The sequence below is a fragment of the Haliotis rufescens genome, unplaced genomic scaffold (genome assembly GCF_023055435.1).
Source record: "Haliotis rufescens isolate VD_foot unplaced genomic scaffold, xgHalRufe1.0.p SCAF_5, whole genome shotgun sequence".
Taxonomy (NCBI): domain Eukaryota; kingdom Metazoa; phylum Mollusca; class Gastropoda; order Lepetellida; family Haliotidae; genus Haliotis; species Haliotis rufescens.
In genome coordinates, this window is record NW_025964223.1 from 43306066 (window position 1) to 43331151 (window position 25086).

At 39.0% G+C, this 25086-nt stretch overlaps 1 protein-coding gene across 2 annotated transcripts; it reads right to left on the reverse strand.

The window, feature by feature from the left end:
* Positions 1-566: 566 nt before the first annotated feature.
* Positions 567-25061, reverse strand: LOC124140033 (1-acyl-sn-glycerol-3-phosphate acyltransferase gamma-like). 2 transcript variants are annotated; one of them, XM_046507373.2, is made up of 9 exons: positions 24974-25061; positions 19963-20148; positions 15484-15653; positions 13711-13878; positions 12213-12366; positions 9747-9852; positions 7128-7206; positions 6355-6553; positions 567-2889 (listed from the first exon to the last, which is right to left on the reverse strand). In XM_046507373.2, exons 2-9 carry the CDS (start codon positions 20138-20140, stop codon positions 2813-2815), a joined length of 1131 nt encoding a protein of 376 aa, XP_046363329.1. In that variant the 5' UTR covers positions 20141-20148; positions 24974-25061; the 3' UTR covers positions 567-2812. The 2 variants fall into 2 exon arrangements, with proteins under 2 accessions (XP_046363329.1, XP_046363328.1); XM_046507372.2 differs by lacking the exon at positions 24974-25061 and adding an exon at positions 23760-24231.
* Between the last annotated feature and the right edge of the window lie 25 nt (positions 25062-25086).

A 25086-nucleotide genomic window follows, 5' to 3' on the forward strand; every position in this document is an offset into this window, starting at 1 on the left:
ATTTGTTGGAAATATGTTACAATTTCATATTAAAACATGTTGTTAAGATAAATTTGTTTTTGCAGAATCACTCGGGGTACAAAGGGTTTTATGCATCCCACGTTATGTTTATATGACCCGCCCCGGCTCGTGGACGCATGAAACCCCATGTACTGAGTGACCCAGCTACAGCTTACAATCGACACCAATCTCATTAAAATCAGACCTTAGTTCTCGCTACCGCTAAACAAAGATCTGAGGACATCCCATTAGGGGTCACGTCAGAACGACCTTTCATCCGACCAATCAGAGCGTCGCTTACCAGATTATGAAAGTGACAGTCAGAATGTGATTTCTAATCATGCAACCTCGAAAACTTTTTTTCAGAACGATAGTTACGGGTTTAAAGACTTAATCCATACAATCTAGACCATCTTTTAGCCATTCCAGAATGTTCTTTTGTTCAGGTTTCAAATTTGTAATTGAGAATTTGTCAAAATATGTTTCGAAGCGTAGTCGCCAATTTTAAATTAGTGCCGTAAAGCACGAGAAAGCTGCCTTCTGATTGGTCATTCCATTGTTGGGTCAAAGTTCGCGCAAAGTCGGTATGACGTGACCTGTAATGGGATGTCCTCAAATCTTTGTTCAGCGGTAGCGAGAACTAAGATCTGATTTTAATGAGATTGAATCCACACCGTCTGAAAATGATGCTACCTAATTAGCATTTTCAGAGGTTGTCTCAAATATGAGATATCATATATTCATTCATAAATATGGTACATATAACAGCTACTTTTAAGCTTTGTGCATAAAAATGACAAAGCACGACATGTCACTAGTTGAAATATACTCACCGACAAAAGAAAAGCGAATACCATACATGGTTAATATATGAAGAATTACTTATATTCAAGAGATATTAGATTGGTTCAAAGCACAAATAAACATACTGTTATGTTGTGTGAACCGATGCTCATGAACGCATCACATGTGATGTCATAGATCCATGACTCGAGATGCACCATTTTGTCATGTGCAGGATTAGTGTTTTAAGTTTGGAAATCACGTACAGCATATCATTATAAGAACAAAAACAGTCTGTGGTAACACTTGACTGTTAGTTTTGTGATTAAGTACTACACATTCGAAACATCTCTTCTTCACGTACATACTTCTCAAAATGTTCCTATGGTTCGCGTTTCTTTTAGCGGTGAGTATATGCTATGCTAAGTGTTCTTGGTCTTTATTCTAGGGGACTATGCATAGATCAAGCACCGGGCCATATACACAGGTTTTACAAACATAAGAAATAACCTTACACACAAAAAATGTGAGCATTCTATTTGTGTTTTAAACTGTCTGATGATATTGACTTTCCCTTGACTTTCAGAGATGCCAACACCAAGTTGATCAATGTTCTCATTTACTGGTATTTACCTGTTATTTACGGGTAAATTTAGGCTTGGACCGGCAAATAATGTTCGGTACCTAAAAGTATTTTTTTAAAGAAGTCAAATGTCTGCTACCATCAGGGTTTTGCCGTGTCTATTTTTAGTGCAAGAAAATAACATTTTGCTTTGCTTTGAGGTCAAATATACATTTGTAGCAGCCTCAACTCGAAATTTAGGAAAAGAGAGCACATTGTGACTGAACTTTTAGTAGATCTGAATAAGTTACTTCAGAGATGAAGTCTTTGCACTGAACATGATGTTGAAAGAACTAAAACCAGGTAATTTACATGTGTGTTTTCGTTTGTTGAAAGTTGGGACTGACAAAAAATAGGGCTGACTGGTTATTTTCAGAGTTTGGCAGTTTTAAAAGTCAGCGTGACACTGGTTGATGCACTTTAGTAACTTCTTAGTCAACTGTCATCTCAATTAAGTCATTTTCAATTAGTAATTATTATTAGCATGACTATGGTTTTGATAATAAAAATATTCTTTATAATGTGACAATGCTGATATGTAGCAGCAAGGTCAATATCTTGCTAAAATAAACAGTGAATTTTTCCCCCGTAAAATTCATAATATATATTACATTATTTTGTTCAAAGTATTGCAATACTTCTGCCTTAATCATAATTGTTGGCATCCTTGGAGTTTGGGGAACATATTCAAATGTAACAGGAAACACGTGTGATATTGAATACCAAGACTATTTTAATTCCTTATTATATGCATGCGAAAGTAGCAAATAGTAACCAGTTTTAACTTTTATTTTTAACTTTTTGTATGTGTCAAAATATATTCAGATGTTTTTTTTAAATTAACACCAAATCAACACTGGGCATACTGACCAAGAAAATCCTTAAAATAACAACTTAAATTAGTCAGGACTAATGAATTCAAATTATTATCCCTTAAAATGTGGACAGGTAAAAAACAGAAAGAAATAAAATCTTGCTAACACTGTATATTTTTCCTGATTAAAAAAGAGAGTTCATTTTCAGTCTTCAAAGGTGAACCTTAAAATAACAATGCTTGAAATACTTATAAGATATACTTCACCCTATTATTACATACTTTGCATCAAAGTAACAAAACGTAAGATACTGAGTTTCTCGTGCAGCAGCATTCATTACACATTCAACAAAAAACTCAGTTGAGATACGCCCAACATTCATCATGTTCATCAACGGGCATTTTCTTAATGGCAAGGTTGGTCAAAAACTGATTTTCACACTTATACAAAATTACACATTTCAGAACTGGAAATTCATGTTTATAAATACTGTCTCAAAAATATACAATGACATGCCACAAACTTTGGTGATTGCAATTGTAGAAAACGATGGTCAGTTGAGGGCTATGACTCTCCCTATGTGGTGAACCTCCTAGTTCTCCTTCTTCCCATATGTTGAACCCCTGTTAATCTCAGTAACGCCAATCATCATACGGACGCCCACTGATGCTGTAAAAAAAAAAATTATGGTAAGTTGAAGACACCCAGTTTCACAACACATCTCATTTATACAATGCTGCAGATGACAATGCCAACTACAGCCCCACCTACCTACTGCAATGACGACTATAACTCCACTTACCTACTGCAATGACAACTATAGCCCCACCTACCTACTGCAATGACGACTATAACTCCACTTACCTACTGCAATGACAACTACAGCCCCACCTACCTACTGCAATGACGACTATAACTCCACTTACCTACTGCAATGACAACTATAGCCCCACCTACCTACTGCAATGACAACTACAGGACCACCTACCTACTGCAATGACGACTATAACTCCACTTACCTACTGCAATGACAACTATAGCCCCACCTACCTACTGCAATAACAACTACAGGACCACCTACCTACTGCAATGACAACTACAGGACCACCTACCTACTGCAATGACGACTATAACTCCACTTACCTACTGCAATGGCAACTACAGCCCCACCTACCTACTGCAATGACAACTACAGCCCCAACCACCTACTGCAATGACAACTACAGCCCCACCTACCTACTGCAATGACAACTACAGCCCCACCTACCTACTGCAATGACAACTACAGCCCCAACCACCTACTGCAATGACAACTACAGCCCCACCTACCTACTGCAATGACAACTACAGCCCCACCTACCTACTGCAATGACAACCATAACTCCACCTTCCTACTGCAATGACAACTACAGCCTCACCTACCTAATGCAGTGACAACTACAGCTCCACCTACTGCAATGACAACTATAACTCCACCTCCCCACTGCAATGAGTGAGCGAGTGAGCGAGTTTTAGCAATATTCCAGCAATATCACAGCGGGACACCAGAAATGGGCTTCACACATTTTACCCATGTCGGGAATCGAACCCTGTTCTTCGGTGTGATGAGCAAATGCTTTAACCACTAGGCTACCTGACAGCCCCCTAACTACAATGACAACATCAACTCCACCTACTGCAATGACAACTACAGCTCAAACTACTGCAATGACAAATACAGCTCCACCTAACTACTGCAACGACTACAGCTCCACCTACTGCAATGATGACTACAACTCCACCTACCTATTGCAACAACTTCAGATCCACCCACCTATTGTGATGAAGACTACAGCTCCGCTTACTGTAATGACACCTACGGCTCCACCTACTGCAATGACCACTACAACTCCACCTACTGCAATGACAACTGCAGCTCCACCTACTGCAATGACGACTACAACTCCACCTACCTATTGCGACGACTACAGCTCCACCAACTGTAACTAGAAAGTGTTTTTACTCGTAAAAACATATGTCTCCCCCCACTCCCCTAACCCCCATTCATTCGTTTACTTCATGTTAAACCCCATCTCTTCATTCCCACCCTCCATTACTAAATAACAGAGACAAAAATAGAACTCCTAGAAATTTCAAACAACTAATGGGCACCACTTCAGCATCTAATCAACACCACTAATCCCTCAATCATTTACCCACCTGACAGTGTAGTCATCTAAGTAGCACAGTTTTCTTGTTACTGAAGTATTTGTAGAAAATCCACTTAAAGTACTAATAGAGTTTGGACACAAATATATTAATATCCCCAACATATCAGAAATGATGTAGCAATGTTATATGGCACAAAGGAAAGTCTCTGTGATGTAATTGCCCGTGTATCTGACTCTGCAGGTCTTCTACACAATGACATATGTGATGTCATGGAAACTGTAATAGCAAGGCACCCCACCAGCTCTCTGATGTGAAAGATCCTTGACATAAATATGGTCAATAACAGTTTCTTTCCTGGTAGTGGACACTTCAATCAGCTGCGTGAAGGGTTCTTGCAGAAGAGGTTGCGCTTTGTTTGTATTGAGGTCAATGTTGAAATATTAAACGGTTTCTGAGTTATGGTCCAGAAACAAAGCTTACTCCCATTCAGAGCCTATGTTCAACTTATCTCCATGGAAACGAGAAAAAATAAAAATGTCAAAAATCTCTAAATAGCAAAAGGTACCACTTCAGTGCTGGGTTAATGTGTATACAAAGTTTCGCGAAAAAATATTAAACGGTTTCTGAGTTATGGTCCGGAAACAAAGCTTACTCCCATTCAGAGTCTATGTTCAAGTTATCTCCATGGAAACGAGAAAAAATAAAAATGTCAAAAATCTCTAAATAGCAAAAGGTACCACTTCAGTGCTGGGTTAATGTGTATACAAAGTTTCGCGACAAAATATTAAACGGTTTCCGAGTTATGGTCCAGAAACCAAGCTTACCCCCATTCAGAGTCTATGTTCAAGTTATCTCCATGGAAACGAGAATAAATAAAAATGTCAAAAATCTCTAAATAGCAAAAGGCACCACTTCAGTGCTGGGTTAATGTGTATACAAAGTTTCGCGACAAAATATTAAACGGTTTCTGAGTTATGGTCCGGAAACGGTGGGAACGCCGACGCCGACGCCGACGCCGACGCCAAAGGGAACCGTGCCAAAAACAATATGTCTCCCTCCATTCTGGGGGAGACATAATGACAGCTACAGCTCCACCTACTACAATGACAACTGCAGCTCCACCTACTGCGATGACGACTACAACTCCACCTACCTATTGCAACAACTACAGCTCCACCTACTGCAATTACAACTACAGCTCCACCTACTACAATGACAACTACAGCTCCACCTACTGCAATGACGACTACACCTCCACCTACCTATTGCGACAACAACTACAGATCCACCCACCTATTGTGACAAAGACTACAGCTCCACCTACCTATTTTCGACAACGACTACAACTCCACCTACCTATTGTGACAACGACTACAACTCCACCTACCTATTGTGACAACGACTACAGATCCACCCACCTATTGTGACGAAGACTACAGCTCTACTTACTACAATGACAACTACAGCTCCACCTACTACAATGACAACTACGGCTCCACCTACCTATTGCGACAACGACTACAGCTCCACCCACCTATTGTGACGAAGACTATAACTCCACTTACTGCAATGACGACTACAACTCCACCTACCTATTGCGACAACGACTACAGCTCCAACCACCTATTGTGACGAAGACTATAACTCCACTTACTGCAATGACGACTACAACTCCACCTACCTATTGTGACAACGACTACAGATCCACCCACCTATTGTGACGAAGACTACAACTCCACTTACTGCAATGACGACTACAACTCCACCTACCTATTGCGACAATGACTACAGATCCAACCACCTATTGTGACGAAGACTACAACTCCACCTAACTATTGTGACAACGACTACAGATCCAACCACCTATTGTGACGAAGACTACAACTCCACCTAACTATTGTGACAACGACTACAGATCCACCCACCTATTGTGACGAAGACTACAACTCTTCTTACAGCAATGACGACTACAGCTCCACCTACCTATTGCGACGACAACTACACAGATGAGCTGCTGTGTGAGGGACCCAGACAGGAAGATCCCTCCCAGGTAGTAGAACAGAGGGACACAGGTGATCACCGCCCACATCAGAAAGAATATCAGATCCCGGTAGCGTCGTGGTTCATGATAGCCTTTACCCTTTAATGTATTTGTCTGAACAAAATGGTCGTAAATCTCATCCTGAAATCAATGAAAACATTTATTATTCAAAAATCCAAATTTGAACACCAGAGGGTGCTCTTACAATACATAGATAACATCTGGGTGGGGAACAATCAACAGGATTAGGGGAGGTTATTAGAAATCCTGAAATCAATGAAAACATTTATTATTCAAAAATCCAAATTTGAACACCAGAAGGTGCTCTTACAATACAGAGATAGCGTCTGGGTGGGGAACAATCAACAGCATTAGGGGAGGTTATTAGAGCAACTACTGTAGGTACATATTTTCTGAAGAATATATAATAATAATCTTAAGTGATAACATGCTTATTTCCTGTGTCAAAAACCTCTGTTCACAAAACAATCAACAGACAGGTGACATATTCTCACATTACTACATTCTACCCTTTGGCCAAATGGACAGTGCACCGACTCTTTCAACTCCTTCAACGACTCTTTCGGCAGAATTCTGTTCCACATCACAGGTAAATATCATCTGTCAATTATGTCACTGTTATTTACCTCCATCTTTTGATTTGCTAAATATGAACATCATGTCATTCTCCCACAAAAGGATGTTATACTATTACCTTTTCATGAAAAAGATTTCTCAACCACTCTGCGCAATGAGCATCTGTATCCACTGGGACACTCTCTAGATTAATCCTCCTGAAACCAGATTACAGTAAGTGCATTTCTTTTCAGGTTATTTCTGAAATATTCCGTGGTCAAAGTTAACTGTGCAAATAACTTTGATTTTTGTGATACTATGAGCAAATTTATTCCTGTCCATGGAAATAAAATCAGTAGATTTCTGTTTTAACGGGTTGACAGGGGATCAAAACAGTGGAAACAGAAATGTCCTGTCAACCAACTGTACCAGTTATCGCCATCATCGAAACAGCACGTGCCACGTGATCAAGCACACCGCTTCAGTTATACAAATAACATGTACTATTTTCTCTGGTATCACACTTTATTTTTATATTCTTTACAATTACTAAGAAATGCTTTTATCAATTCGTCGTCTGCAAACTGACGTACACCAATATTCCCTAAATTCGACTGACACATAGAGAATGAGTTGATAAAAGTGGAAAAATATATCAACACTCGTTGATGAAAGTGGCAAAAATCCTCGGCAAGCCTCAGAATTTTTCCACATTTATCAACTCGTGTTGATATATTTGATATCAAAAGACATGAGGGTGAGATTTTATTTATCATCCAACATCATTCTCCCAACTTTTTCAATTTGTAGACAGTAATTAGCAGTGTCTTCAGTGTAAAAAGTACTGCTAACAGCTTCAGTAGCAGAGCGATTAGTGATGTCCTTTGATTGTGACGTCATGGTAACCAGTAATGTCACAATGGTCTGCAGTGTAGATACCGCTTGATCTCATCCAAGCGATATCTCCTGTTGGTGGCCAGTTTTGGATGATAAATGCTTATCCTCAATAATATGTGCTATGGATTTCGTGATAGATACAGGGTTATGCATATTTGAAAAAATAGCTCAAATAGGTTTAAGAATTTTTATTTGGGGAAGAAATGACATAAGCTATAACAAAAATGAATGTGCATCATTGTGTTGTTGAATTATTATTTACGCGTGAATTAGTCATGTGACGCAACCTGTGTGTCTCTTCTAAAGTTGTATTAGAGCAAGGTGATTGAATGGTTGGTTTTTTAATATTTATTCTTTTCATTTTTGGATAAATATTTCTCTCTTCTAATGAAACCGAACCAAAGTAAAACGAGATGCGATCACGCGCGCGCTATAATGGGGGAGTTGGTGACAATTGGTCCTCGGCAATAAGTGCTTGCTAGCCAGTACAGTAGCGTCAGGACTCATAGAAAGTCTTACAGTATAGTAATTAACGCGACAAACTCACACAAATCCAAACTTATTTCACCAAAATCAGGCCTTCAACTTAACCTACTTTGGTGAGTGAGTGAGTGAGTGAGTTGGGTTTAATGCCGCTTTTAACAGTATTCCAGTTATATCACGGTGTGTCAGCTTAATGTGGGAGGAAAGCCTGAAGTGATGCAGGTCTCAGACGTTTACCACTTCGGTGAAACCCACGAGCACGGGTACGGTGCTGACAAACCTAGAAACATAATCCGGGTGAACCGGGATTCGAACCCACAATCATAGGTTTCTGGCGTGCCCAAGGGACGCAACTCTGCACAGCGAATCACAGCGCCTTAGATTACTGGGCCACCCGTGCCCCCTAACCTACTTTTGACTTGGGTTAGGATATTTAGGACACTGAAAGAAGTTGACAACTAAAGCACTAGTGCACGAGACACAGTGTGTTTGGTTTAACACAGCTTTAACAATATCTCAGTCATATGATGGCATTTCAGCTTGACTTTGGAGGAAAGCCCAAAGTGATGCAGGTTTTTCAAAACAAACTGTAACACGGCAAATAAAATAATTAGCATCTCTCCCCAAAATGCATGTGCAGTACAAGTTTACATACAAGGACAGTACGGATATCCAAGCAGAAATTTATACATTCTCATGCTCTAAAATTTCTATGCAGCATATTTGTGTTGTATTTATTTTCATTTAATTATTGATGTATTCTAACTTTCAGGCTGTTTTTGAAATCTACTTATGCAGTATTTCCTTACTTTGATGCTGTCCTTAAAGTCAGATAATACACGCATAACTGGACATTCGTTACACAGAATATAAGAATGTATTAATATTTGTAATGAAGGTCCAGTTTCCTTGACGGAGCACTTAAAGAATAAATTCTTTAAACTTAACGCTGCACTGAGCAATATTCCTGCTATATGACAGCGGTCTGTAAATAATCGAGTCTGGACCAGACAATCTAGTGATTGATATCATGAGCATCGATCCATGCAATTGGGATCGATAACATGCATCAATCAAGTCAGTGAGACTGACCACCTGATCCCGTTAGTCGCTTCTTACGACAAGCTTAGTCGCCTTTTACGGCAAGAATGGGTTGCTGAAGACCTATTCGGAACCGGATCTTCATGGGTCTCATAAAGTTACTGATAACACCTGTCTTGTATACATGGGTAATAAATGCAGTAAAGGCATACTCATTCAGATAATCTGTAATTGTGTTGGTTCTCCAATTACCATCCTTTTGTATAAATATAAATCAGTAGATATCACAAATATTTAGAGATTCATAAACCCAATGTACAATGAGGGCCCCTCATACCTGACTCTCAGTCGAGACAACAGCGGTTTTCCTTGAATAATATTCATCAATGTCGGCTCTGGTCCCGTCTGGTCAAATCCGATTGTTAAATCCAGAACTGTAGGTACTGAAAGGACGACAGATGCCATCAAACATAACACTGCATAAAAAGTCCAAAGTATAAATGGATATAAAATGTGCTAAAAATTAATAGTCTATTATTGTGAAAAAAAGGGTTCAAGATCAAATTTCCAAACCTTAATAAATTTTAAATATTCATTTAGGCTTATTAAAAACAATCTTGTTACTCCTGACCTGCCTGCCCCTAATATTGCTCATATATTCAATCACTGATGAGAAACAATGTATGCAACTCTTAATTTCTGCCCAGATTTCAACTTTTCGCACATGCCATGTCATTCATAGTGATTTGTTTGTTTGTTGTTTAAGGCTGCACTCAGCAATATTCCAGCTATATGACGGCAATCTGTAAATAATTGAGTCTGGACCAGACAATCCAGTGATTGACATCATGAGCATCGAACCACGCAATTGGGATACAATGACATGTATTAACCAAGTCAGCGAACCTGACCACCCAATCCCTTTAGTCGTCCCTTACGACAAGCATGGATTGCTCATTCATAGTCATGATAGTGTGGGAACCTTACAGGGCTGGGACAAGTCCAAATTTACTACCCGGGTACCCACTGTAGGTCTCAAGAGTTGGGAACCAAAAGTCTGTAAGGAATTGTTTTACCGCAGCCCTGGCAAAGTCTATTCAGATATATGTATCAAATGATCAGATCATGTGTACACTGAAGTTGACTGAAGCTTTATCTTTACTCAAACATATACAAGTCAAAAGGAACGTGTGCATCGTCAGAAAGAAATTCGATCATTAGCGACTTGTAGTATAACCACTGAGCTGTAGTGTGTGTTTCTCATTAAACAATATATCACGTGACTAACCACGGGTCCGGATAGTACTGTGGGTACCAGGTTCTACTAAGGCCTCTCCCGACCCGACACGAGTTACCCGCCCCAGCCCTGGAACCTAATCATGGACTTCATGGCCTTGGGCCTGTCTGTTCACACTTCAAGTTGCAGGGTGCGATGCAAAGACAGATAATGTGGTACATCCGAAAAACGTTAACTTTCAACGATTTGTAAATTAAACATTGCTGTACGGTAACGAGATATTACTGTATGGTAACGAGATATTACTGTACGGTAAAGAGATATTACTGTATGGTAAGGAGATATTACTGTATGGTTAAGAGATATCACTGTATGGTAAAGAGATATTGCTGTATGGTAACGAGATATTACTGTATGGTAACGAGATATTACTGTATGGTAAAGAGATATTACTGTACGGTAAAGAGATATTACTGTATGGTAAGGAGATATTACTGTATGGTTAAGAGATATCACTGTATGGTAAAGAGATATTGCTGTACGGTAATGAGATATCACTGTATGGTGATGAGATATTACTGTATGGTAAGGGGATATTACTGCATGGTAAAGAGATATTGCTGTATGGTTACGAGATATTACTGTATGATAACGGGCTATTACTGTATGGTGACTAGATATCACTGTATGGTAACGAGATATCACTATATGGTGATGAGATATTACTGCATGGTAATGAGATATTACTGTATGGTAAAGAGATATTGCTGTACGGTAATGAGATATCACTGTATGGTAACAAGCTATTACTGTATGGTGACTAGATATTACTGGTTATGAGAGATTACTGTACGATAACGAGATATTACTGTATGGTGACTAGATATTACTGGTTATGAGAGATTACTGTACGATAACGAGATATTACTGTATGGTCAGGAGATATTACTGCATGGTGAGGTGAAATGGGGTTTAACGTCACGTCCAAGATTATTGCACTTATATAGCGACGTGCATGCACGTGTGTGTGTCTGCTTGTACTAGTCGGACTGATGCCGATTTATAGTGTTAGCTCACTGAGATACCAGGCTGCAGTTTTAACATGAATATCCCACTCAAACACAGTATACTGACTCCGAGCCGACCAGTCCTTGTTTTAGCGCCTTAAAGCCGAGCGCTAGACAGGGTAACAACAAGTACCATCTTTTAACGTCTTTTGGTATGACGCAGCCGGGGATCGAACCCCGGACCTTCCGCTCTCCGGGCGGACGCTCTACCACTAGACCACGGGGGCGGTCTTATTACTGCAAGGTAATGAGATATTACTGCATGGTAATGAGATATTACTGTATGGTAATGAGGTATTGCTGTACGATAACGAGATATTACTGTTCGGTAACAAGATATTGTTAGTTAGAATCTGTCTACACACAAAAGCTGATGTACTGTCATCTTTAAAATTTTGGGTATCAATGAAATATGTCTGACAGATATGGTTTGAACACTTAGTAGGAGAACATTAACTCTTGACACTTCTGATTGCTGAAGCAGCTCTCTGTAACCTACTTTTGCCCCTCAAGCCATTGATGGAGAGGATGAAGCCCTTGGGCCGGGGCAGCAGGTGATGCTTCATGTCCTTGTAGCCCTTGGCCCGGGACACTTCCAGACTGGCTTGATGCTTAGTCTCCGTGAACCGTGTCCCTTCCGGAAACAGCAGCAGCTGATAAAGGACAACATATCAGTGATGGGGATTAAGCATGAAAGTCAAGTGTCTTTTGAACATAATGAATAAACCTTATGTTAAAGAATGAGTGAGTGAGTGAGTTGGGTTTAACGCCGCTTTATACAGTATTCCAGTTATATCGCGGCGTGTCAGCTTAATGTGGGAGGAAAGCCCGAAGTGATGCAGGTCTCAGACGTTTACCACTTTGGTGAAACCCACGAGCATGGGTATGGTGCTGACAAACCTAGAAACATAATCGGGGCGAACTGGGATTCGAACCCACAACCATAGGTTTCTGGTGTGCCCAAGGGACGCAACTCTGCACAGCGAATCGCGGCGCCTTAGACGACTGGGCCACCCGTGCCCCCGTTAAAGAATGAAGATTCAGGGACCTCTTGATTTGTGCATGCAAGTGCTTACTGTAACCAGTATTGTCTTGAAAGTCACTTACACATGTATGTTCTTTCACCAGCAATCAGTTAAAGGGACAGTACCTTGATGGTTTTGTGTGTTTTTAAATCATGCATGAAAACATTTCAGAGTGTGAAGTCACATGCCCCATTCCATTCCCACACCAAAAAATATGAGCTCCGCAGAGCAAATACGACAACGCAAGCGCTGGAGAGAGTAAACTGGTTTCAGTCATGTTTTAAATGAGAGTCAAATTAAAGAGAAAGCTCATGTGTTCTTCTTAAAGATGAGTTACAAAATACTCCTTGCCAGTTTGATTAGATTAGAAGCAAGTGATTATCAAAACCTAGATTACATCATAAATATGCTTCGGTCGTTATAAGCCAATCTCTCCCCTACCCATAGATCCTTGCGGACAGCCTTGTACCTGTGTCATACCTGTACCTGTTTTACATCTGTTTCACTTTGGACAAGTTTACCCATTTAAATAAACATAACATTCATTGAGAAAATATCCTAAAACATGAAAAACTATTTCCATTTGCTTATTTATCTTCAACATTCTGTCTTCGGAGCCCTAGAGAGAGCAAGCGATACGTCCGCTTTGATGTGTAAAGCTATATTGTCATGCACCTCACTGTCGCAGTTGTAGTAGCATTCAATATGATTATGCAAAACAATGTGTAAAGTGCATGAAAGTCTTGCATTAGGCCCATCTGTTCCTATTTCAGAATAAGTGCGTTTGTTTACAAACAAGAGAGAAGTCTGGTCATGTGATAAGCCTTGACCCAAAGTGTGGTCACTGAAGCAGAACATTTTGTCACGGAATAAGGCGAGCACAGCCGAGTGAGCTCAGGGGTTATCGGCTATTGTTGACAAACAATGATTCAGAATGGTCGACATACTGTCCCCATGAACATGTGTACTTACTGTAACCCAGTAGTCATCTGGGTAGTCGGTAATACGCGCTAGGTCTTCCACTAATGTCTTCCTGTCCGACTCCCACTTCCTCTTGAGGAAGATGCTCTCTGTGAAGTACCACGCCCAGCCAATCAGCGGCACATACTTCAGCATCTCCTTGCCGTAGATCTTGGTGCCCTGCGCAGACAAGCCTCACAGTTCATTTCAGCAACACATGTAACCTCACAACGGTTTGTTTGTTTGTTAATGCTGCACTCAGCAATATTCCAGCTATATGACAGCAGTCTGTAAATAATCGAGTCTGGACCAGACAATCCAGTGATTGACATCATGAGCATCAATCCACGCAATAGGGATATGATGACATGCATCAACCAAGTCAGCGAGCCTGACCACCCGATCCTGTTAGTCGTCTCTTAGTTGGGTTGCTGAAATGGCCAACAAATGTAGGTCTCATAAGGGGAGATTGTCTCCCAGTGATGGATTGTCAGTAATGTCTGTTACCAAAAGCAAACCTCCCATTGGTATTACTAGGCAAATGACAGCCCTATCAGCCCATCTGGCAAAACAGTGCCAAACTCTGTTTGCTGTTTAATGCTGCACTCAGCAATGTTCCAGCGATATGACAGCTGTCTGTAAAGAATCAAACATGACTAGGCAATCTAGCTATTGATACTATGAGCAATGATCCACACCAATCCATGGGGGTACGCTGACACGCCATCAACCAAGTCACGGAGTCTGACCACTCGATCCATTACCTCACCTCTCACAACCAGCAGAAGTTGCTTAGGACCTATTTGAACCCGGAATCCCCACAGGGTCAGTCACAGAACAGAATGAGGGAGTTTCAGAAATCAGCCCTCAAAGTTTAAGTTTTTACCAAGTAGCTACAAGTACTTTTTTCCAGGTAGCCACTGGTTAAATCAACAAGACAAGCCAAAATTCTTACTAGCCAAAAAATTTAAATTTAAATTTAAAAACAATACCTTTTAATAACAAAAAAATTATTTTCTTTTAAAATGATCATGATACTAATATGTCATCAATCCTCACATTTCATTCATACAATATTCAGAAATGGAAGACTGGAGTGGATACTTTTCGAGTTTCAAGTATCTTTATTGCAACAATGCTTGAGCTGCCAGAAACTCATTACTGTATTAACATCATGGTACAAAGTAAATCAATACGGTCTGCGCATGTCGGAAGTTCGTAAACTCGTATGCACCATGCACAGTATAATTATTTAGCGGGACTGAAGACTGATGAACCGCTGCATGGAGCTATCGAATTGTTCATGGAGACAGGCAATAAGTGCGGTTATACAAGTGGCATTGCAATAGAAACTGGCGATGGAGAAAACAGTGGAGCAAATGTTAGTCACGTTATTTATTATTGTATCTACAAATATGAAGCAAATTTAGTCGTCACGACATATTTTCAAGGTAGTCATCTGGCAACCTCTAAATATTACAAAGTAGACAAACTGAAATTTAGGTCACATTGGCAACCGTTTTAGTCGCTTTGATGCCTGAAAATTATGATCACCTCAAAACTATTCCTCCATTCGTCTTATTATTGGGCTATGGAGGGTACTGTTGTCCTTTATATTAATGATTAAAGCGTCAGAAGCAGTCATCCAGTTAAGGAATTCCAGTAAAGTTGGAAACTTCTAAACTAACTTACAATGGGTATTACTGGGTGGGGCAACTCTAATAGTGTTGATAACTTAGTAACTTCCGGAGTAATGCTACCTAGTCAGTGTACACTAAGACTCACCCCCAACATGCCGAAGCGCTCTGCTAATATCCAGGCCATGAGCCAGTCAATGTCGTATTTGTGGTTCATGATAACGAGGACGTGTTCCTTGCCGATCATCTTGCGATCTTCATCGCTGACGTGTAGCAGACAGTCCGAACCTGACCACCACTGTGCCAGAAATGTGAAATCTGGAACAGTTAGTAACACTTAACTGTAATAATATTCCTTGGTTTCCCATACTCATTATTCCCTTATTGCACTTGGAGTATGGCGTGTCATTAGTGTGCAAGGTGTTTGGCAAAGTCAAAACAGGGTGTGACTGAGCACTAGAAGTGACATGTCTCACTCTTGAGGTCATCTTCCTGAGCCAAGGGAGTTAACTGAGTGTAAAAGTCCTTTTTCCACCCTTGCTGAACAAGGCTGGAATTGTTATATTTTGGCTGGACTAACCAGCCTATGCATAGTCCAATCAAAATCGTGTAACAAAAAATTGACATCCATTTTGTAAACTGCTGTGTAGATTTCAGTGGATTGCAGGATTTGACTCGGCGTCAGCAGATATTTTCCAAGTCTTTTCATGTTTTTTGTCAAGGTGCTCATGTGATTTGATGCAATTAGGGAAGTAAGACCCATTTTAGCTCTATATAGATTTTGATTATCGATCAGATTGTCGTGACTGCGCACCGCTAGTTTGTTTGAAACAAATGCAAGTGATATGAGGTGGAATATGATTGGTCAATAGGAGGGACATAGAAGGGACATAACTCTTAATAGCCACTGGTTGTGCTTTGATCTAGCCCAGAAATTCCTGCCTAGTTCGGCAAGGGTGGAAACTGGACTTTTACTGTCCCTTGCCTCGGAAAGATGACTTGGGGCAAACATGAACAGATATAAATTAGAACATGTAGAAGTCACCTGAAAAAACATTTAAGGAGAATTATTTAAACAAACAGTACCCAAAAGACAGGACCCAAAGGAGAAAAAATATATTGACTAACCAAAAGAGGGATATTGACACAAGAAGCTGTATATAGGTCAATGACTTGGACCCAAGAAATATGAAAAGTCAATGGCAAAAGTCAACAAGTCAAATAAACAAAGATGGCGGATGAACCATAAGAACAAAATAATGAAATATGACTGGATGAATATATATGATCTGGCCAATGAATGTCGTGATAAGAAAAGCACCTGACTAAGTGACTATTGCTCCTTATAGTGTTTCCCTGTGATACAGAAAGTAGGATGCAAAGACACAGTCTGCTCCGACTTTCAATTATGATTTTTGATGGCTGTGCATTGTTCTATTAATCCTTACTATTTACCTTTTAATCATGTAGGTTTGAAAAGCATGATGCCTTGCCTAGCATTTTTATCGACTACTTAAACAAACCAATTGAAATCTTATCGGTATATCAGGGTTTGCCCTAGACATTAAAAATTGGGAGTCATTATGACCCCAAACTTTTCAGATTAGGATTCATTCATCAATTTTTGGTAGTCATATTAACTAATCTCAGAATCTCACTATCAGGATGAAAAATTAAGTAAACATAAACCAAGGTAAGATTTTAACTTTTTATATTCTTCATTATTTTAACTGTAACATAAATATCTTTGATTCACAAAGTCAAGTATATTGGGCCTAATACTCGATAAATCTTTTTTTACACTATGAATCATAAATAACTTCTATTCTAATCTTTTTGGAAACTGTGAAAAGTGCAACGTAGATCGTGATAGGTACTAGGCAGAGCATGTATACTGTTGTGTTGGTCGTCTACCACCTGCGACTCTACCTTCGTTAACTCTTTCAACACCAGTCAACCAGAAGTGTTTACTGCTGGGACAACGAGTTCCCAGAGACTCTTGTGTGATAGATGAAGCCAACATTTATCAAAGAAAATACCTGCTTGTAAAATATATTTGCCACTAGAGCGCTCTACATGTTATACACCATTTGAAAGGTCTGATCCTATGGTTATAAATATGAAAGTTATGTTTTTCACATTATATAAAATAATGCATTTACAACTTAATTAAGTTCGTTGTAAATAAAAAATGTAAGCTAACACGTTGTTAACATCCAGATTAAGGACCAAGTAAGCGAAAACTTGACGATTTTCGGCAAATATAAGATTTCATAAAATCCACTTACCTATTTCTGTTTTATTTTCATTGTTTACGTAACTGGAAAATCATTTTAAAAATAATTATACCCATTTCCCGATAACAGCGGCTGTCCGCTCAATAACATGAAGAAATCCCCCGTTTTCGAGGCTTCGTATGAAAAACACGTTCGTCGAAGAATGGCAAATGACACATCGCTGGAAAGCTTATTCCTTTATCTACACGCTCGTAACATCGGCTGTTTTTTCCCCGTAGTTATAACAAGCGAATTCATTGGATTAAAATTGGTTTCCAATGACGCTTTCTTGCCGAAATCTGCTACAAGTTTCGTGATTGGTAAATTTTGAGCACGTGACCTTAAGGCAGCCAATCAAATTACAGCTGTGATACCAAGCTCCTGTTTGATAAATTTCAGAAGTTGGCGAAAGGTTTTTGTTAAATCGTGTTATTCTGAACGTTTTAAGCAGGAAATCACGATATATATTAAAAATATGGAACTTCGTGAATGTATCGTGCTAGGTTACGAGCTGTGACAAATATTTTTCATGCATATATTTTTGCATTAAACATCGTGTCCGAGCCGAGAATTCAAGGCGACGAAAACCGAGATGTCTTATATTACACGCGATCGCACGAAAAGATGGAAATAATAACTAAGGTGAAAGCTTGATTACTTTTAGATATATTTTTGTTGATTCTATTTTTTACTTTGTATAATATATTTAAAGATTTGTTTAAAACGTCTTTATTTTGCTCTTTGACATGTTCGATGTGGACCCTTGTCGAAATGTGTGTCCGAGAATTTTATTTTCAATAACATCGCGGGGAAATAGTGAATAATTTTTTAATTTATCGATAAAAAATTATAAATTGAAATGGAATACGTATTTCAGACATTGTGAAATGTGATAGATTTAATAAATGAATGATATTACAGGTAGGTCCATAAAAATATATACTATATTGACGTAACTACGGCTGGGCCGGTTAACCCGCTTACGGTGTCTGGGGACTCATGCTTCTTGGCCGAAAACCGGCCTACGGTGTTGAAAGAGTTAAACCGCTGATCATCTATAATGCTCATCAATTATTTGGACCCCGAAGGTAGTGTTGTAACGAGGGATCACTGTATTTTCTTTCTGACAAACGGAAAGGTCTCAGTTTACTAATTGTAATGGCTGTTTCATTGCGTCAACACTGACGCAATAGAAAATATTTTTAGCGTATTTTCAATTATTTATGCGTCAAATACGCAGGTTTTCTGCGTCAGGGCAAACCCTGGTATATGACCAGTGACCATCTGGTACTCTGTACTCAATGGCTAAAAACAGTATCTGGTAGCGGTTGATAACCTGACCCAAGCTACCAGGCATGATGACACACAATCAGTCCGATCACATCTTGTAACCACCTTATCTTCATCATGTTCATGGTGCATCTCTCTAAAGTACAGGGCACCGGGGTCACTATGCCTATCTGGATTTCAGGCTTACAGGTGGTACAGCATTGAGACAAATTATTGTTATTGTTATCTATGCCCTTTCAATAACACTAGCTGATCTCTCTTTGTTTGACTGTCTCCATGGTCTAGTCATAGAGAGTCCGCCAGGAGAGAGGAAGGCTCAGGGTTCGATCCCTGGCCACGTCATCCAAAAGACATTTTGTTCTCCATGAAGATCTCTCATGAACTGTTGCTATCGTCTGGTTACTACAAACAAAGCAGCACTAGCAACTGTCACTTAGTCTAGTCTGACAGACCCAACTAAAATACTGAATGGTTAAGTTACCAACAGGACCCGTGGAAAATTGGAAATTACTGTAATTTGAAATGTTTTTCCAATTCGTACATAATAAGGGACCAAAATGACTTGGTTTCTTCCACTGGATGGGTACTGGAACTACGCACCCCCTTCTACACAGCTGTGTTTTTTTTTTAAAAAGTGTGCACTATACTCAAGAAAATATGGTATCTCTTGTACAGAATTCCCAAGAGGTCATGACTGAGTCATTATGAAAAGGTGAGGTGAAATGGGGTTTAACGTCGCGTCCAAGATTATTGCACTTATATAGCGACGTGCATGCACGTGTATGTATGTGTGTGGCTGCTTGTACTAGTCCGGACTGATGCTGATTTATAGTGCTAGCTCACTGATATACCATGCCGCAGTTTAACATGAATACCCCACTCAGACACAGTATACTGACTCCGAGCCGACCAGTCCTTGTTTTAGCCCCTTAATGCCGAGCCAGACAGGGTAACAACAAATACCATCTTTTATGGTCTTTTGGTATGACGCGGTCGGGGATCGAACCCCGGACCTTCCGTCATTATGAAAAGAGATTAACAAGAAATGTTGTGACACTTACGACACCAGTGGGAGTATGCTAAATGGACGTTGACCTTGCGGTACAGAAGCTTGTTGAACGGCCAAATGACACATGAACACAGCATGAGGAAGGTGACAATAAGACCGCTAACCACGAAGATGTAGCCAATGATCAGATGAAGGATGAACCATGTTTTCATCTGGCTCCACAGACCCATCTTGACCTCTGGAAAAGGGAGATAACTCAATGAATATCAACTTCAGAACTTACCTGACATGTTTCTTGTTGTTGTACAGGAACCAATCAGTTTGCCCTGTTTATTTTGTTGTCCCTGTTTATTTTGTTGTCCGTATTTACTGCATACATTAACACTGCCTCAACAAGAAGTTAATTACTGGGGTAACACTGTCTGCTGTCATTGACTAAGATCATTTTATAGCATATTCTGCCAATGTTAAGTCAAATAATTACAAATGAACTTAGGTCTCATGCTATTTCAGAGACACACTACAATTAATCAGCATTCTTAATCTAACATCATTGTAAGTTAGTGAGATGGGATTAATGTTGCTTTGAACAGTATTCCAGTTACCGTATTCGTCGTAATAAGCGCCCCGCTCTAATAAATGCCCATGGCGATATTTGCTAATATATTGGCTAGTGAACAATCCCAATTAGCACCCTTTCCAATTGATCAATGTACACAAGACCTATTTATTCGTGTATAATACGCACTCGTGTGTTATATGCACCCTTAATTACGGGCAATTAAATTCTCAAAAATATATCTATCCTTAATAATACACACAGATTCTTCTTTTATATCATTTCAGGCTGTCAGCATAAACCAGAAAATTTACAATCTTTCAATTCTGTTTTTTCTCTCACCAAAATTTTATTCTAATAAGAGCCCCCTATTTCTAATTTTGAGAGCGCCCTGGGTGCTTATTAAGCCGAATAAGGTACATCACGTTTTGTCAGCTTGATGTGGGAGGAAAGCCCAAAGTGATGCAAATGGGGATGGGTATGGTGCTGACAAACCAAGAAACATTATCAGGGAGGAGCGGGATTTGAACCAACAATCACAGGTTTCTGTCGTGCCCAAGGGATGCAACTCTGCACAGCAAATTGCAGCACCTTAGACAACTGGACAACCATGGCACCTTTACATTATAGATGACAATGGCTATTGCAGACAATGCATCAATCAGTTTTCCAGTTGTAATGTCTTCGGAAGAGAGTACCAGGGTAGAAATGTGGCTTGTTTCACATGTACCACAGGGCACTGATGAAGATGTCCAGGTGTGCCGTACAAATTTAAGTGTGCCATCCAAAAGAAAATGTTTAAAAGAAACAAAATTCATATTCCATGAGTTTCCACTTCTCACTTGTTTTACAGAATATATTAATAATTATCATGACCATGATGACTGGAACAGTTTTTTTTAATTGTGATTTCATGCTTAACCATTTAGCACTTTAATACAACTGTTTTCAAACCCTGCAGTAAAAGTGTGATTTGATTATAGATAGAAATTTTGCAATGTACCAGTAAAATTTAGTCAGCTTTCAACTCTAGTAACTATTTTCGCAATCATGAAAATGAAAATGTCCAAATAAAAAATTCCAACAATAAACATGATAAAAATCAGTCTCCTGTTCAGTAACCATGGTAACAAAGTATTGTTACATGAAAAATTAAGCAGAAATTAAACACTAATGACCCAAATTGCTTTTCCAATATGGTTGCCACAACAACCAAAATAAACTCTAGTTTTGAGACTGGTTGAACAAACATGATTGAGATTGATACAGACTTCCAGCTTCTGTTGATTTATTTCTCATTAAAAGTCTATGTTCCAAAATACATAAAGATAATAGACAATCTTTTACCATAACAAAAGCCCAAATAGACCTTTAGTCGAGATGACCTAAATTTGGACAAGATGTTTATTTATAGACAGCAACGAAATCAATGGTACAAGGTGTTGCTTGTAGCTGCAAAACATAAGATAAAATGAACAAGAACAAAGTTCAACCAAAATCATTCACAATGTTAGTCATGTTAGATTATGTGATCATTATCGATATCAATTTTGTCAAATTTTCAAAATAATTATCCGACTAATGAACAAACAGTTCTAACAACATGACAAAATATTATTTCAATGCATCACATTCAGATACTGATCATTTTCGTATGATGTAGGAATACATGTATGACAAAGATGTTTTGGTGATTTTGCTGGAGGTAAATGGCATTAGGCCATTTTCATGATATTATCTACACTGATTTTCAATCTCCAATTTCATCATCATTACCGAATTTGGAAAAAATCTTCAGGACAGTTTTACTGACATTCAGCTAACATAGTCAAAGTCCAAGAAAATGAACTGATCTGAAACCCTATAACCATGAAAACATAACATTGATTCCTGCTTGGTCAAAGTCCAAGAAAATGAACTGATCTGAAACCCTATAACCATGAAAACATAACATTGATTCCTGCTTGGTCAAAGTCCAAGAAAATGAACTGATCTGAAACCCTATAACCATGAAAACATAACATTGATTCCTGCTTGGTCAAAGTCCAAGAAAATGAACTGATCTGAAACCCTATAACCATGAAAACATAACATTGATTCCTGCTTGGTCAAAGTCCAAGAAAATGAACTGATCTGAAACCCTATAACCATGAAAACATAACATTGCTTCCTGCTTGGTCAAAGTCCAAGAAAATGAACTGATCTGAAACCCTATAACCATGAAAACATAACATTGCTTCCTGCTTGGTCAAAGTCCAAGAAAATGAACTGATCTGAAACCCTATAACCATGAAAACATAACATTGATTCCTGCTTGGTCAAAGTCCAAGAAAATGAACTGATCTGAAACCCTATAACCATGAAAACATAACATTGATTCCTGCTTGGTCAAAGTCCAAGAAAATGAACTGATCTGAAACCCTATAACCATGAAAACATAACATTGATTCCTGCTTGGTCAAAGTCCAAGAAAATGAACTGATCTGAAACCCTATAACCATGAAAACATAACATTGATTCCTGCTTGGTCAAAGTCCAAGAAAATGAACTGATCTGAAACCCTATAACCATGAAAACATAACATTGATTCCTGCTTGGTCAAAGTCCAAGAAAATGAACTGATCTGAAACCCTATAACCATGAAAACATAACATTGATTCCTGCTTGGTCAAAGTCCAAGAAAATGAACTGATCTGAAACCCTATAACCATGAAAACATAACATTGATTCCTGCTTGGTCAAAGTCCAAGAAAATGAACTGATCTGAAACCCTATAACCATGAAAACATAACATTGATTCCTGCTTGGTCAAAGTCCAAGAAAATGAACTGATCTGAAACCCTATAACCATGAAAACATAACATTGATTCCTGCTTGGTCAAAGTCCAAGAAAATGAACTGATCTGAAACCCTATAACCATGAAAACATAACATTGCTTCCTGCTTGGTCAAAGTCCAAGAAAATGAACTGATCTGAAACCCTATAACCATGAAAACATAACATTGCTTCCTGCTTGGTCAAAGTCCAAGAAAATGAACTGATCTGAAACCCTATAACCATGAAAACATAACATTGATTCCTGCTTATAACTATGGTTACTTGTCATTCTGCTCCACATGGTACAATTGTATCATATTTTGCTCAATAATATAAAATGATAGTATACAACCAATCTCAACAATGCTCAAGGGACAATCATTTAACCTTTGTCCAATACAAAAACACTAATAACTTCTCAACATCAGAAATATTGAAAACAAATATCATACCGGTAAAACACTCATATTACCTGCATCCTTTCCATGCTTTTGGGGTTTAAATTTCTCATTCAACATACTATCACACTCCATGCTGCTTACGCTCCGCTTGTCAATAGTGAAATGTACAACACGTGTGACGTCTATAGTGCCTAACAGCCACCAATAGAATGTCAGGTCCACTGCAGTAACATACAGCAGGCACTTAATTAACCACACTGGTGTATTTCAGGACACTCCAGCATTCACAAGCAGTATATTACCAACAGTATGTCACCATACACTGATTGACATGTGAATTCATACATCAGGGGTCACTGAACAAAGATTAGGGCACAAGTACCAACAGCTGATAGACTGTCCAGATGCCCCTGACCTGGAATATATATACGTTCCATAACCTATCAGCAGCAATCCTTACAGAGAACCCTGACCTAGGTTATACAGTCTCTGCTGTAATACCCTAACACCAAATGATTATCCGAGACGGGGATAAGGATTGCATAATCTACTCTTATCAAACATTCTTATAACTTTGTCTGCTTTCAATACAGTTAACATTCTGCCTGTATTATTATAAAAGTTTTGGATGAGTATCTGACCTAGTTTCAGCCCTATGTGTAAACATAGACTCTGAACTCAAGTGTGAACAAACTGCTGAATAGTCATCAGTTACAACAGGAGATTAGGCTGCTGTGTTTATGCTGCATAATGGCAGCCCTAGCATGCTTGTTTCACTTCCTTGATAACAATTAACAGTGTTTGCTCATTAATAAATACTTTATTCATATTATGTGCATTAATGTAGGTGGTAATGAATATACATTTTACATGAGACACAGTTTGTCTTACTAGCATGGGTTCAAGAATGTGTAGCACCTCTCTACGCGGGAATCAATTGGCGTGACATAATATATCTGTTTAGCATTGTACAGCACAGGCTATATTGTGCAACTCAAAACTGTTACTGCAACTGTTAGTTATTGTTGGTTATTGCAAACCTCGGGTATTGTTAAGATCAACACTGACCAGTGGCCACTGGTCATATTGACAAAAAATAACATTTACCGATCTACGGTTTCACAAATAATAACATGACGTGTAACATTTCTAAATTGATTTGTCGACTTCTGCCGATGATAATGGCTCATTCATTCGTGTACGTTACAATTAACTTGCCCTGCGGTGTTTATGTTTTCGTAGGACGTATTTCGTGTATGTTCTGTGTCTCGTTGATGCACATTACCTTCTTGACTTCACGTATTAACCCTAACAACGCTGTTATCTTTGGGAAACAAGGGCGCACATGTTAACCTTTGACCTTGCTAGTTCGAACACGTTTCAGTTGTCGTAAAACTA

Bases quoted from the DNA above. Each gene is read 5' to 3' on its own strand.
- LOC124140033 (XM_046507372.2), bottom strand. From the start codon at position 23,820: ATGGAGTGTGATAGTATGTTGAATGAGAAATTTAAACCCCAAAAGCAT. The intron at 20,149-23,759 runs GTAATATGAGTG...TCCCTTTTCCAG, and splicing joins AAAGCATGGAAAGGATGCAG to AGGTCAAGATGGGTCTGTGG. The intron at 7,207-9,746 runs GTATGAGGGGCC...ATCTGGTTTCAG, and splicing joins TTGTCTCGACTGAGAGTCAG to GAGGATTAATCTAGAGAGTG.